General features: G+C 50.5%; 1 protein-coding gene across 6 annotated transcripts in view; it reads right to left on the bottom strand.

The window, feature by feature from the left end:
- Window positions 1–1,285: 1,285 nt before the first annotated feature.
- The window catches only part of LOC108521223 (leukocyte-associated immunoglobulin-like receptor 1), a 15,200-nt gene continuing 1,829 nt past the window's right edge, over window positions 1,286–14,656 (bottom strand). Inside the window, exons 2-12 of one of the 6 annotated variants that reach the window (XM_017860929.1) lie at window positions 14,166–14,340; window positions 13,371–13,470; window positions 12,587–12,622; window positions 7,835–8,128; window positions 6,936–6,986; window positions 3,892–3,930; window positions 3,120–3,248; window positions 2,983–3,025; window positions 2,858–2,895; window positions 2,586–2,638; window positions 1,286–2,048 (exon numbers count right to left, since the gene is read on the bottom strand). In XM_017860929.1, the coding sequence (XP_017716418.1) occupies window positions 1,902–2,048; window positions 2,586–2,638; window positions 2,858–2,895; window positions 2,983–3,025; window positions 3,120–3,248; window positions 3,892–3,930; window positions 6,936–6,986; window positions 7,835–8,128; window positions 12,587–12,622; window positions 13,371–13,404 (864 nt within the window). In that variant the 5' untranslated portion in view covers window positions 13,405–13,470; window positions 14,166–14,340 and the 3' untranslated portion in view covers window positions 1,286–1,901. Of the gene's footprint in view, window positions 2,049–2,585; window positions 2,639–2,857; window positions 2,896–2,982; window positions 3,026–3,119; window positions 3,249–3,891; window positions 3,931–5,313; window positions 5,545–6,935; window positions 6,987–7,834; window positions 8,129–12,586; window positions 12,623–13,370; window positions 14,341–14,656 lie in introns of those variants that run through there. The other 5 variants (XM_017860928.1, XM_017860926.1, XM_017860927.1 and 2 more) reach the window with 5 other exon arrangements.

Raw genomic sequence — 14,656 nt, 5'->3', positions numbered from 1 at the left:
ACCTGAGGTCAGGAGTTCCAGACCAGCCTGGCCAAGATGATGAAACCCTGTCTCTACTAAAAATACAAAAATTAGCTGGGTGTGGTGGCAGGCACCTGTAGTCCCAGCTACTCGGCAGGCTGAGGCAGGAGAATTGCTTGAACCCTGGAGGTGGAGGTTGCAGTGAGCCGAGATCGCACCACTGCCCTCCAGCCTGGGCGACAAAGCGAGACTCCATCTCAAAAAAAAAAAATTATATATATCTATATGTATTATATATTATTCTCACGCAGAGCTGTGCCCATTGGAGTCTCCACTTCAGGCTTGTGACTGTTTTGGGGTTTTTGTTTTGTTTTGTTTTGTTTTGTTTTGTTTTGAGACAGAGTCTCACTCTGTCGCCCAGGCTGGAGTGCAGTGGCATGATCTCGGCTCACTGCAAGCTCTCCCTCCCGGGCTCACGCTCTTCTCCTGCCTCAGCCTCCCGAGTAACTGGGACTACAGGCGCCCGCCACCACGCCCGGCTAATGTTTTGTATTTTTAGTAGAGATGGGGTTTCACCATGTTAGCCAGGATGGTCTCGATCTCCTGACCTCGTGATCCGCCCGCCTCAGCCTCCCAGAGTGCTGGGATTACAGGCGTGAGCCACCGCGCCTGGCCTGCTTTTGTTTTTTAAAGACAAACACAGATTAACCCAAATGAGATTCTGTCACCTCCTAGTGCTGCATAGGGTAATTTTCTGTTTCAATCTGCATTTGGGAGAGTACCGTCTGACCCTACAGGTAGGGTGGATACTCAGATATGCCTCAACCAACAGCAGGCTCAGTGATTCCTTGGATTTCCTGAGGCGTGTGAGTGTGTGTGGATGTCTGTGTGTGTATGCATGTGTGTGACAGCATGCATTCCTGTGCATGTATGTGCAGATGTGGACCCGTAGGGTCCGCTCTCTGCCTTCACCCAGCCACACCTCCCTCATTCATTCCTGATACACGTGATTTGTCAGAAAACACTGACACCAACGGGAAGTCCTAAGATGAGCAAATTCAGAATATCTAGTGTATAATATCCGTGGTAGTGGGTGCGGTGATGAATTTGATTGTGGCTATCATTGCACAATGTATGCGTATAACGAATTATCACATTTTACGCCTTGAATATGTACAATCCTGATCAATTAAATTTTAAAAAGAAAACACTGACACCTCCTTTGTAGGTCCTGTTTCCCACACTCAGCTTTGAAGAATTGTGAAAGCAGAGACTGGGTCCGAGAGACCTATGCACCCAGGACCAGGCCTGAGGTTGCCAGATGTGAGGTATTCAAAATTATTTATTGATGCACAGAGTAAAGCATGATCCAGAGAACTGGGCTTGGCTCTCAGCTGTGTATGTACAGTGCAGTCTGAAGGCTAGCTCTTGACTTCTAGGAAGGTCTGGGTCAGCAGGGCAGATAATTACAGCAAAGTCTCTGGGGTCATTGGAGGTTCACAGCAGACGCCTAGGACAAGCTTGGAGGCGGCATCACTGCTCAGGAAATCAGCTGGTTGGCTGTAGTGGGGTCTCTGGAAATAGCCTGACAGCTGTAGCTGAGCCTCTAGAACAGGCAGGTGACTTTAGCTGGGTCTCTGGAAACAGTCAGGTGAATAAAGCTGGGTCTCTAGAAACAGCCAGGGAACTGTAGCTGGGTCTCTGGAATCAACTGAGAAACTGTCCAAGGAGCTGCTCAATTGTAGAAGGGACTACCTGGCTAACGAAACTTCTGGATGCTGGTTAGAAACCTCCAGTCTCCAGCTCTTGTCTCCAGGTCAGCTGCCTGGCTCGCTTTCCAGATGAAGATGAGTCCAAGGGGAAGCCTTCCAAATGGCCGCTTCAGGCTTTTCCTAGAGTGACTTTATATCCTCAGGTGCAGAGGCCAGGTGGGCCTGGGGTCAGTGTCTGGCAACAGTGGCATACGTGCTGGACTCAGCCATGGGCTCTGTGGACTGTGGGGACACAGCCTGGGCTGTCCTCCGTGTGAGGGCCCAGTGGTCCAGCTGAGCATACGTCACCTCCTGGGAACTCCCTGCAGCCGGGGCCTGGGAGAGAGAGACCCAGGGTGAGGGAGTGCCTGGTGGAGGGTGAGGTGAGGGGCTGTGGGGCTGGAGGGCTGTGGCGGCCATCTCCATGGGCCCCGAGGACCCTCTCCTGAAATTGCATCCGTGTGAAGAGCCCTCCCTCAGGGTATTAGAGTTGGTCTACGTGACAATGAACAAGGCAGAAGGGAAGACTCCTGACTTCCAAGCTGAGGCAAAAGACATCGCGCTTCCGCCCCTCCCCGCCACCCATCCTTGGATCCCTCCCTCTGGGGAATCCGAGGTGTGGAGAGGCCCCTGTGAGAGGAACAGAGGTTTCCTGCCCACAGCCGTGGGAGTGAGCGTCTTGGACGTGGATCCTCCAGCCCACGGGAGCCTTCAGATGCACACAGCCCTGGGTGACCTCTCGACAGCAACCTCAGGACAGGCCATGAGCCGGAACCGCCCAGCTGAGCCACTCCTGAATTCCCAGTCCAAGGAACTGAGATTTTTTTAAGCTGCTAAATGTGGGGAACTTGAATAACTAGGAGGAAGGCTCACCGAGGTGTCCGTCTCTCTGTCCTTCTCAGGAAGTCCATTGATTGTGGCCTTGTCTGGGAGAGGAAATACATGGCCAGTTTTCTGGGAAGGATGTCACAAGGCAAATCTGCCTGAGACCCCCCAGCTTCAGTTGACATCCTGCACCCAAGCTATAATACAACCTTCTAGAATGTTCCCAAAGATTCTTCCCTCCGCCCCCCACATTGCATCTGGATTGGCAAGAAGTTCCCACTTCCCCATCTCAGGCCTGCCCCTCCTCCTCCCCCTTTTACCTGCTGTCCTCTCTAGAACATCAACAGCCAGGTCAGGCCTGAGAGGAAAAATAAAAGTGAACCTCAGGGGCAGCCTGGGGCAGAGGACTGGGTGGAGGTCCAGGACTCATTCCCAGGGGCCTCACCTCTGCTGTAGCTTCTGCTTCTCGTCCTTGCTTCTGGGGGGCCCTGAGGACAGTCGGGGTATGAGTTAAGGAGACCTTCTTCCTAGCCTCTCCTGACAGCTTCCTCAGGTCACTCCACCCTGCCCTTGAGACCTTACCCTGCTTTATCTGATTCTGTCGATGGAGGAAAAAGAGGACCAGAAGGAGGAGACAAAAGAGGAAGACCACTGAGACCCCAATGAGAATATAAAGATGCTCAGCACTCAGGCCTTGGGAAGCAGGTGCATCTAAGAAAGACAGAAACAGGTTTTCAGCAGTGTGCATTTATTGAGCACCTACTGTATACCACACACATGACGTGTGCTTGTCATAGACGTACTAATATATAAAATCTCTCAGGTAAATAAGAGTGCTGCAGCAGGGGGCATGGTGGCTCCTGCATGTAATCCCAGCACTTTGGGTGGCCGAGGCCGGAGGACCACGAGGTCAAGAGATTGAGACCATCCTGGCCAACATGGTGAAGCCCCACCTCTACTAAAAATATAAAAATTAGCGAGGTGTGGTGGCACATGCCTGTAATCCCAGCTACTTGGGAGGCTGAGGCAGGAGAATCGCTTGAACCCGGGAGGTGGAGGAGGCAGTGAGCTGAGATCACGCCACTGCACTCCAACCTGGGCGACAGGGCGAGAGTCTGTCTCAAAAATCATCATCATCATCATCATCATCATCATCATCATCATCATCATCCTGCAGCACAGGGATCGTTAACCCCTTCCTCCACCACGGGGGGCCTGAGTGCTGGGGTCCTCTGTACAGGGACACAGCCGGCCATTAGCAGAGCAGGAATCTGATCAACCCCAAAGCCTGACCTCTTTCTCCTTCCCCAAGAGGCACACACCAGGCTTATGCTCCATGGCCCTCATCACTCACGATCATTGTGACTGTCGTCCAACGGCCTCTGCGTGGGTCCTGTGAGGGAGGAATCAGAAGGAGGAGGAGTTAGAGTCCTGAGCTGGACAGAGAAGGCTCTGAGTCCTCCCACATCCGCTGTGGGGATCTCTCTTCACTCCCCAGGACCCTGACCGCTCCTTCTAGACCAGCACCGACCAGCAGAGTCTTCTGTGATAATGGAAACTTTCTACATCTACTGTCCAGTATGAGAGTCACACGTAGCGATTGATATTTAAATTTATCCAAAGTTGAATGGTGTGAGAAGCCAGCTGCACTGTCTGCACCTGGAGGCCTTAGTGACCCCACATGCCTGATGCCATCCCTACTGGACGGTGCAGATACAGCGTGTTTCCTGGGCGTGAAGCTGTGGTAGACGTCGCTGCTCTCTGCCCTCCGCGGATCTAGGAAGAGACCAACCACCCGTAACAAGAGGAAGGGAGACCTTCCCTCCCTGACCTCCTTCTGGGTTCCCACCAGAGTGCAAGAATCCCCGTGTCTGATTTTATCTGCCCTCGCGGCAACCCCCTGATGGGGAGGTAACCCGCCCTCCTGTGGGAAGAACCCAAGACCGGATGTGCTCCTGTTTCCTGAAGCCCTGCAGCTAGCGGGCGAGTGTGTGCAGCACCACCCAGGCTCCCTGCGCAGCGCATTGCGGGCCCGCCCGTCATCTCCTCGAACATTCACCCTCCTCTGCACAGTGCACGCCACTACCCAATTCACAGGTGACAAAATGGGGTCCTGCAGGCTCCCCCAAACCCAGGGTCCGAGGCCACGAGTCCCTCTTCCAGGAACAGCGGTCCCTCCCCTTCCCTGCTGCCGAGGCAGCATCTTCAATATCCTTCCAGAAAGGCAGACATTCTATTTTGGAGTGTCCTTCCCTCTTGCCTCGTCTACGGCCCAAGGTCCAGGACACTACCCGTTGTTCTACACCATGACTTCCTGGGATTGGTCTTCATAACATCTGCCACCATTTAAAATGTGCAATATTACAGTTTTTATATTATTTATAGCTATATGTATCATGTATTATGCAAACATATAAAATATAACAAATATATATTTTAATTATGCAATCTTAGCATATACATTATAATTTAATGAATATAATGTTAATTGTATATGATTTATAATTACTTATAATATATGTTACATATATTCACTATAATGTATAATGTATAATGTTTATTACATATAAATATATAATTAAATATAAAATGTTTCCATTATAATTATAAACTATAAATAGATAATATATATTTATGTTTATACCTATGTTTATTAATTATAGCACCCGAAAGTTATTACACTATATATTGTAAATATAATATCTTTCATATAATATAGTATACATTATAGTGATCTGTGGGGATACATTAACATATCTTTATTATATAATTATGTTCCTTATATATGTAATATATGATGTGAATATATTTAATGTGATTGAAATGATAGATCTGAAATTCTCCATTGCAAATCATATCTTTTTATTTGTATATGCATGTATAGGCATCTGTGCATTTCTAATGCTCATTCTAATTATTTCTCCCCATTGAAGTTCACAAGACTGGAGGCCATTTCTCCTCATTCATGATGCGTCAAATCCGGAGCCTTCAGTGCCTGTCACAGTCCCTGTGAGGACAAAATACTTCCTCAGTATTAATAGCAGCACCCCTCCTTTGGGGCTTTCTAATCAGCACTGATGTCAGCGCCGTGGGTACCTGAACTCAAGTCTCCCCTAAACGGTTCTACCGGGACAGCTCTTTTATCGCCTGTGCTTCACGTGAGGAATTTGGGACACAGGAGGTTTGGGTGAGTCACTGTCAGGCATAGAGCCAGGGGTGGCAGAACCACCGGGATTTGAACCATGAACCCAGCAATCTGGCTGCAGGAGGGTCTGTCCTCGCAAGCTTTATGTGTCACTGCATGAAAGATGAGAGAGGAGAGAGGGAAGGAGAAGAGAGGGAGAGAAAGAGAGGCAAGATATTCCCACAGACAGAAGGCTAATAAAAACCAGACACTGGACTTGAACCAGGTCGGCTGGACTCAGGAGCACGTCCTGCTGTGCCCCGGCAGCCCAGGAGCCTCTGAGGGGTCCGGATGGAGCACAGCATCGCTCTTCCCACCTCCCCGTGTGGCTTCAGCCCCTGGTCCCACCTGCCTGAGCTCACAGCCCGAGCCTCACAGGCCATCACTGGGTGACCAAGGACGACCACTCTGGTGATGGAAACCCAGGTGGAGAAGGGTCCGCGGATGTCTTACGACCCCGTGTCCTCCCCTGGGAGGTTCTGGTCACAGATCACAGGGGGAGATGGACAACTTGAGACCCAGGGACTTGGGGTAGCTTCTCTCCCATCACAGAGTCCAAGGCAGAGCCAGATGGAAGGGAGCCCCATGGCTTCATCCTGGTCACCGTTCACAGGCTCCGTCCCCTCCCTGTGGCACCCTCCTCCTCCTACGGGACCTTCCTCCACTGTTCAGGCCTCCCCCGGAGATCACAGAGCCAATAGGAGCATCACCGTCCCTCTCCGGGTGTCCCAGGTTGGAAGGTGAGTTCTAAGTCCCTCCACCAGGTGCAGAGCGGGGTGAACGGTGAGGCCACGCCCACAAGGGGGCAGCGTGGGGCTCGGGTGAGCCCGAAAGTCTGGGGTGGGGCTGCCCGGGTGGGTGGCCCCTGCCCCTGCCCCTTCATAGTCTTGTGACTTTAAGCAAGAAACTTTATGTTTTGCATATTAGAGAGGAGGAGGAGTTAGAGAATCAGACTAGTACCTCCCCCAGAGAGTGGTGTTTGCATTAAGTGCTTTCCACGGTTCGTGGCATGGAACGAGATTGCAATTACAGTACCATTGTTGCTATGGTCTCTAGGAGCATTAGCCACCTCCCAGAGCTGGGTGGGTGTCAGTCCCTTCCCGTGGCCTCCCTAGTCCTTGACTCCAAGCCCAGGGCCGAGGGCTGGACCCGGAGCTGCATCCCCAGCACAGATCCCCCTGTAATCCCTTCCGGCTGAGGACCCTGCTACTGACCAGCTGAGGAGCCGGGCTCTGTGACGGGGGAGTCCGTGTCTCCAGAGGTTTCTGTAAACAGAGGCAGGAGAAGGATTTAGAACCCGTCCCAACCAACCTGCCCTCCTCCACCCTGAGCCCCTGTCCAAAGGCCGCATGGCCATCAGGCAATCCCAGACAATGTCCCGAGACTCCTGAGAAAACGGGTCAGGGGACAGGAGGCTGGGGAGAGCCCCGCTGCTTGCCCCATTCTCCCTGGGGCTGCTCACTCCCTCTGCTCCTCCCACCACAAGCTCTGCTTGACCTCAGGGGACCTTTGAGGTCCTGGGGGGTCATGAAGGTGGGTTGGAGCCTCTCCGGTGGACTTTGACTCCAGGACATCTGGGGCTGAGCACACACAGGGGTGCGTGTGGTCACATACCAAAGGTTTTCCCAAAGCACTGTCCAGCCCTGACCAGGGGCCATCCCTGGGCCCTGTGCTCTGCCCAATGGGAGATGAACCACACCAGGAGGAGCACATTGCCTGGGGCAGGTTCTGGCTCAGTGGAAAGGAATAACAAGTGAGACCATCCATCCTGTGTGAAAAGACACTCATCCCCTTGCAGGGGGGTCGCCCCCTAATCTCTGGGAACCCACTCCCCACCCAGGCAAGCGGAGCCAGCTCTGAGCCCATTGGATGCTGGGGCTGAGTGTCCAGGCCATCCGTGGTGTTCAGAGGAGACCAGGGCTCCAGGGACCTAAGCAGGTGCGAGAAAAGAGAGGAGATGATGTGCACAGAGGGAGAGGGGGAGAGGAGGGCTTGGGGGTCAGGAGGAGGGCAAGGGAGGCCACAGAGAGAGGGCAGCAGCTGGGACAGGGTCCAGGGACCTGTGCTCAAGGGCTGAGCTGAGACTGGGGCAAGGCCCAAGTGACGTCCTCACCTTTCACCACCAGGTCCAGGTAGTCGCTGTGCTCAGACCATCGGGGTGTCTTATAATAGATGCAGCGATAAAGCCCGGCATTGGCTTCACTTACTGAGTCGATGCGAAATCTGGCCTCAGACTCAAATGGACCAAGTCGAAACACATTATAATTATCTTTGTACTCAGATCTATCCTCCCTCTCCAGGCGGAAGGCGTAAACGCCAACCGGGCCCCGGCACTGGAGGGTCACAGGCCTCCCCAGGGGGATCACGGTGCCTGGCTCAGCCGAGATGGAGGGTCTGGGCAGGGGCCCTAGGAGGGAAGCAGAGAAGGACCTCAGTGTCCACCGTAGGAAGTCACCATGCCACACATATCATTTTAGCATCACCCTTCAGTGATTTTAGCAATTTTATAGAGTTGTGCAGCCACGACCACAGCCCAGCCTTAGAACATCGCCACGCCTCCTGCACCTTCTACATGCGCGGGAATTCTCATCGCTGCAGAGTTATTTTCCCAGTTGACAATAAGGACCCTGAGACTTGTTCACAACTTGGGCCTTGCTCAGGGTCACATGGGAAGTGTTGGAGCAGCCTGGGGCCCCTCATGTCTGCTGCAGAGCCCAGGGCCACTTTCCAGAGGGACAGAGGGCGGGAGAGAGGCACAGGACGGGGATGACAGGGTCATTTGTGAAGGACAAGGAACAGGGAAGCGAGGGCTCTGGAGATGGCTCGTGCTGGGGCCTGAAGGGCACTGGCCGGTCCCCGGGTGAGACTGAGTGTGGGACGGGGGTTGCCAGGCTCCTGTGAGGGTCCGATGGGATGAGGGTGAAGCCCCCAGCCCTGACCCAGCCCTGACCCAGCCCTGATCTGCTCACAGCAGATGCCCAGCCCATGACAGGTCCCCATTGCTAATGCAGGTCTCTGTGGAGCCACCACCTCTGGGTTTTCCTCTATAGTTTCTACTTTCTCCTCAGCTGAATTTGCATTTCCTTGTTATTAAAGCTCCTGAAAACCCCTATTTATCTCAACTGGGCTTGGGGTGGAGGAGGAAGGGCAGGATTGATGTCCTGAAACAGGAAGGTTGTGTCAAAATTAGCAAAATCCCTGAGCAGGGCAGAGAGCTGGCAGGGCTTCAATTCGCTCATCCCGTCTTCACTCATTCTTTGTTATTGACAGATGAAAACTGCATATGTTGAAGGTGTACAACATGATGTGTTGGTACAGGTATACACTGTGGACTCGCTGAATCAAGCTAATTCATATAACCTTTGCAGAGTTAATTTTTGTAGTGAGAACATTTAAAATCTGCCTGTTAGCGATTTTCAAGCATACGATACATTGTGATTAACTCTAGTCCTTATGTTGCACAGTCCTGAACTTACTCTTCCTGTCTAGATGAAATTTTCTATCCTTCGACCAGCATGTCCTCAAACCCATCCATTTGTTCATTTTTCTTTCTTTCAACCATATCTCAGTTACTTATCAACCGTTTAAAGACATTTTTCATGAGCTGCTAATTCCCCAAATGTGAGAAACACACACAGGGTGCCTGCCCTTCGGAGGTGGACGTCTAGAAGGGAGGACAGATACTGCTCGGAGAATTGTCCAAATCTGCAGCTACGAACTGCAGTAAGTTTCCTGTGGGTAAGCGCAGGAATCTAGGGGACAGGTGGGCGGTGGAGCTGACCTCCTCTGCAAAGTCAGGGGAAGCATTCTCTGAGCTGAACGCTGAGGGAGGAGTAGAAACTACCTGAGCTGAGCAGACAGGTGACAGCAGGGCACGCAAAGTGGGAAAATCAGCCAGTCAATGTTCCTCAAAGGATACAAGGTTTCAGTTAGAGAGGAGAAGTAAATTCGAGAGGCATCATGTACAGCAAGGTGACTACAGTTAATAACAATGTATCACATTATTGGACATTGCTAATCGAGGTGATTCCAAGCGTTCTCACCACATAAAATGATTAGCACAGGAGGAATGCCTACGTTCCCCAGCTCGATGTAGCCATTCCACGCTGTGTGCAGAGGCCACAACATCATACTGGACATGACAAATATATGCAATTTTCATTGGTCAATTTTAAACTGAATTAATTAATTTTTGAAAATCAGACTGGCTCACGCCTGTAATCCCAGCACTTTGGGAGGCCGAGGCGGGCGGATCACAAGGTCAGGAGATCGAGACCACGGTGAAACCCCGTCTCTACTAAAAATACAAAAAATTAGCCTTGTGCAGTGGCCGGCGCCTGTAGTCCCAGCTACTCAGGAGGCTGAGACAGGAGAATGGCGTGAACCCAGGAGGCGGAGCTTGCAGTGAGCCGAGATCGTGCCACTGTACTCCAGCCTGGGCGGCAGAGCCAGACTCTGTCTCAAAAAAAAAAAAAAATCAGACCAGGTGCCGGGTGTCTCACGCCTGTAATCCCAGTACTTTGGGAGGCCGAGACGGGCGGATCACCTGAGATCAGGAGTTCGAGACCAGCCTGATCAACATGGTAAATCCCTGTCTCCACTAAAAATACAAAAACATTAGCCAGGCACGGTGGCAGGCGCCTGTAATCCCAGCTACCTGGGAGGCTGAGGGAGGGAGAATTGCTTCAACCAGGGAGGCAGAGTTTGCAGTGAGCCAAGACCGAGCCATTGCACTCCAGCCTGGGTAACAAGAATGAAACACCATCTCAAAAAAAAAAAAAAAATCAGCATGTGAGACAGCCCGATGTTGAACAGACTATGGAGTGTTTGAGAAAGCGAAAGAATCTGGAGGAATGTAGAGATGGGTGAGCCCAAAGGCACAGGGACAGGATGTGGCTGGGAAAATGGGCATGTATAGACCAAAGAGAGGTACACAGGTCTGATTCCATCTGAAGATAAACAGGGGAAGGGCACTGAGAAAAAAAAAAAAAATTCATCCTACAATGAGATATTAAACAAAAATTTTTAAATACATTTAAAAACGGTGGAAAGTACAATGGTCATGTCTGTGCTTTTGCAAATAGCAACGTCCGTGGGATCAGGAAGGGAGCGGGCAGCAGTGGCATGGACAGGCTAAGGCCGGCCTCGGGGAGCCACTGAGGGGAGAGCGGCCGTCACCCAAGGGGAGACACAGGAAAAGTCAGTAAAGAGAGAGGGGAAGATGAGAAAAATGTAGAGTGAAATCATCAGGACTGGGTGACACGATGCATCTAGGAGGATGGAGAAGAGATGGAATGTTCAGAGTCTGCCCTTTGTGACTGTCCAGTTCCCCATCAAGAACAGTGTGGGCTCGTCTGGGGAACACTGCCGGGTTCAGCCTTGGTGGTGTTGGGTTTGAATTCTCGTTGTAGAAATTGGTGTGTGGAGGTGACTCCTGCACTCCCAGGGTGACTGCAGAGCTACTCATGGCTGCCAAGACCTGGAAATAACCTGAGTGTCCACTGCCAAATGAATGGATGAGGAAAATGTGGTGTGTCTATGCAGTGGAATATTATTCAGCCCTAAAAAAGGAAGGACGTTGTATCATTTGCAACAACATGGATGAACCGGGGGACATTATGCTAAGTGAAATAAGCCAGGCACAGAAAAACAAATACCACATGTGGAATCTAAAAAAGTTCATCTCGGCCGGGAGTGGTGGCTCATACCTGTAATCCCAGCACTTCGTGAAGCCGAGGTGGGTGGATCACCTGAGGTCAGGAGTTCGAGACCAGCCTGGCCGACATGGTGAAACCCCATCTCTACTAAAAACACAAAAATTAGCCAGGCGTGGTGGCAGGCACCTGTAATCCCAGCTACTCGGGAGGCTGGTTCAGAGGCAGGAGAACTGCTTGAACGCAAGAGGTGGAGATTGCAGTCAGCCGAGATTGTGCCACTACACTCCAGCCTGGGTGACAGAGTGAGACTCCATCTCAAAACAAACAAACAAACAAAAAAGGTGATTTCACAGAGGTAGAGATTAGAATGATGATATTAGAGGCTGGAGATGGGGGGCTTGGGAGAGACACAGATCAAATGGTACAAAGTTTCAGTTAAACAAGAGGAGTAAGTGTTTGAGATCTATTGCATAGCAGGCTGACTATAGTTAATAATAACTTACGATATATTTCAAAATTGCTAAAAGTAGATTTTAAATGTTCTCGTCACTATAAGTATGTAATGTGATTGTTATGTTATTTAGCCTTATTTAATCTTTCCACAATGCTTACATACGTTGTAACATCGCATGGTAACCCACAAACATATACAATTATTTGTCGATTAAAAATAAGATTTTTGGCTGGGTGCAGTGGCTCATGCCTGTAATTCCAACACTGTGGGAGGCTGAGGCGGGCAGATCATAAGGTCAGGAGTTCGAGACCAGCCTGGCCAATATGGTCAAACCCCGTCTCTTCTAAAAATACAAAAAAAAAAAAATTAGCTAGGGGTGGTGGTGGGCACCTGTAATCCCAGCTACTCAGGAGGCTGAGGCAGGAGAATCACTTGAAACTGGGAGGCAGAGGTTGCAGTGAGCCAGGATTGTGAAACTGCATCCTAGTCTGGGTGATGGAGCAAGACTCCATCTCAAAAATAAAATAAAATAAAATATAAGAGTTTTGAAAATAAGAAAAGCAAAATATGACAGGTGGAGAATGAAGGAGTGAAAGGGGTGAGGGTTATGCATTTTACATTTGGAATAGTTTGCAATCTAGGGTGTACTTAAAGGGATTCCTCCAGGCCCTCTAAGCATCAACATCACTCCCACCCAGAACTGCCCTTGGGGTGCCAGAGGGGACGGGGAAGACGGGACGAAGGTGTGACTCACCCTCATGCGTGCGGATCGTCTGGGCCAGGCAGAGCACTGGAAGAGAAACCCCAGTGAGAAAAATGCCCACCCCCCCCAGTCTCCTTATGGGGCTGCTATCAAAAGGGAGCTGGATGGAGCTGGGGGGCATTCAGCATTTCATCATGACCAAACCAACCCTCCTCGACATCACTATCTCAGTGTAATCCTTCTTGCTGCAAAATGGTTTCAAGATAAATCCCAAAGTCTCCTCTTCCAAAAAGGCTCCTGCTCCCCCAGCCCTTCTTTTTTGTGTTGTTGTTGGAGACGGAGTTTTCTTCTTGTCACCCAGGCTAGAGTGCAGTGGCGCGATCTCGGCTCACTGCAGCCTCCACTTCCTAGGTTCAAGCAATTCTCCTGCCTCAGCCTCCCGAGTAGCTGGGATTACAGGCGCCCGCCACGTCGCCCGGCTAATTTTTGTATTAGTAGAGATGGGGTTTCACCACGTTGGCCAGGCTGGTCTCAAACTCCTGACCTTACGATCCACCCACCTCAGCCTCCCAAAGTGCTAGGATTACAGGCATGAGTACCGCGCCTGGCCCGCCAGCCCTTCTTAAAGCTGACCTCATCCCCACACCCAGGCCCCTGTTTTTAGGACAAGGTCTTCTCTGGTCAGACTTAGGCCCCGGGGAGAGCAGCAGGGCAGTCTTGGGGGAGGAGGACACTTTCCTCCCCAGAATCTTCTGCACTGGAGTCAGGCTTCAGCAGGGAACTTTCCAGACCTCCCGACCCCCTTTCCAGCCTCCCCGCTGCCTCCAGGACTCACCTAGGCCCAGGAGAGTGATGGGGTAGCGAGACATGGCCCTGGTGCCAGAACTCTGCAGCAGACACAAGCAGACAGGATGCGCTGTCCAGGGGCCTCCTGCCTGTGGAGTTTCCACAGCAACTGCCTCACACAAGAGGGAGAGTTTTCTGCCCTGTTCCTTCCGCCCTTCCCACTAGTGAAAGGAGAGGGAGGGCCTTGGCTTCTGAAAAACGTTGCTTACCCGCATGATCGGATGACTCTAAACTAGTTACCTGATGTATCAGCCTCTTTCTAAATCTATGGGACAAGGCGGAGTAAAGGTCGGGCAACCAACTGACTTGGACGTCATCCCAACTCCACACGTTAACGACCACCGCTCTTGGGCAAGACGTGGCAAAACTAGAAGTCGACATTTCCTCGTATTTAAAACGAGAGTCATAGAAATCCTTCCCCAAGTTTTTAATATTGTGATCTCTGCTAAAATCCCAGCAAGGTATGTAATGCGTTAAGAAAAATCCTACAATGCGCCGAGCACGGTGGCTCACGCCTGTAATCCCAGAACTTTGGGAGGTTGAAACATTGTGCACTCACTCTAGAGAACAGTGAGGAGGTTCCTCAAAAAACTAAAAGTAGAGCTACTCTCTGGTTCAGTAATCAATCCCACTTCTGGGTCTACATTTCAAAGAAACAAATTCAGTGCGCAAAGGGCCGTCTGAACTCCCCTGATCACTGCCGCGCTATTCACAGTAGCTAAGACGTGAAAATCATCTAAATGTCCACTGACGGATGAATGGAGGCAGAAAATGTGGTACACACACTACTCAGCCTTAACAAGGAAGGAAATTCTGCCGTGGGTGACAACACAGACGAACTCTGAGGACATCACGCCAAGCGATGCAGACGCAGAGATCAAGTACTGCATGATGCCACTTACAGGAGGTCTGCAAAGTCACCAGAGTCACATCACAGCAGTCAATGGTGGTTACGGGGGCTGGGAGGGGGGGGAAATGGGGAGTTATTAACAAACAGGACCTAGAGATCTGCTGTCCGACATACGACCTATGGTTGACAATAATGTCTTGTTCACTTGAAATTTGTTAAAAGGACAGAGCTCATGTTAAATATTCAAACAATGATATATAATAATAAATATTATATATAAATAATGATGATTACATATACTCATAATATAATTAATATAATATTAATTATTAGTTAAAATTGTTTATCATTTTATATAGTCATTACATATATAATTGTTTATATATAATAATATAGCAAATTATAATAGTTGTATATGTAATCAT

The sequence above is a fragment of the Rhinopithecus bieti genome, unplaced genomic scaffold, assembly GCF_001698545.2.
Source record: "Rhinopithecus bieti isolate Rb0 unplaced genomic scaffold, ASM169854v2 scaffold_56979, whole genome shotgun sequence".
Classification (NCBI taxonomy): domain Eukaryota; kingdom Metazoa; phylum Chordata; class Mammalia; order Primates; family Cercopithecidae; genus Rhinopithecus; species Rhinopithecus bieti.
This window is presented reverse-complemented; position numbering and strand designations above follow the sequence as displayed.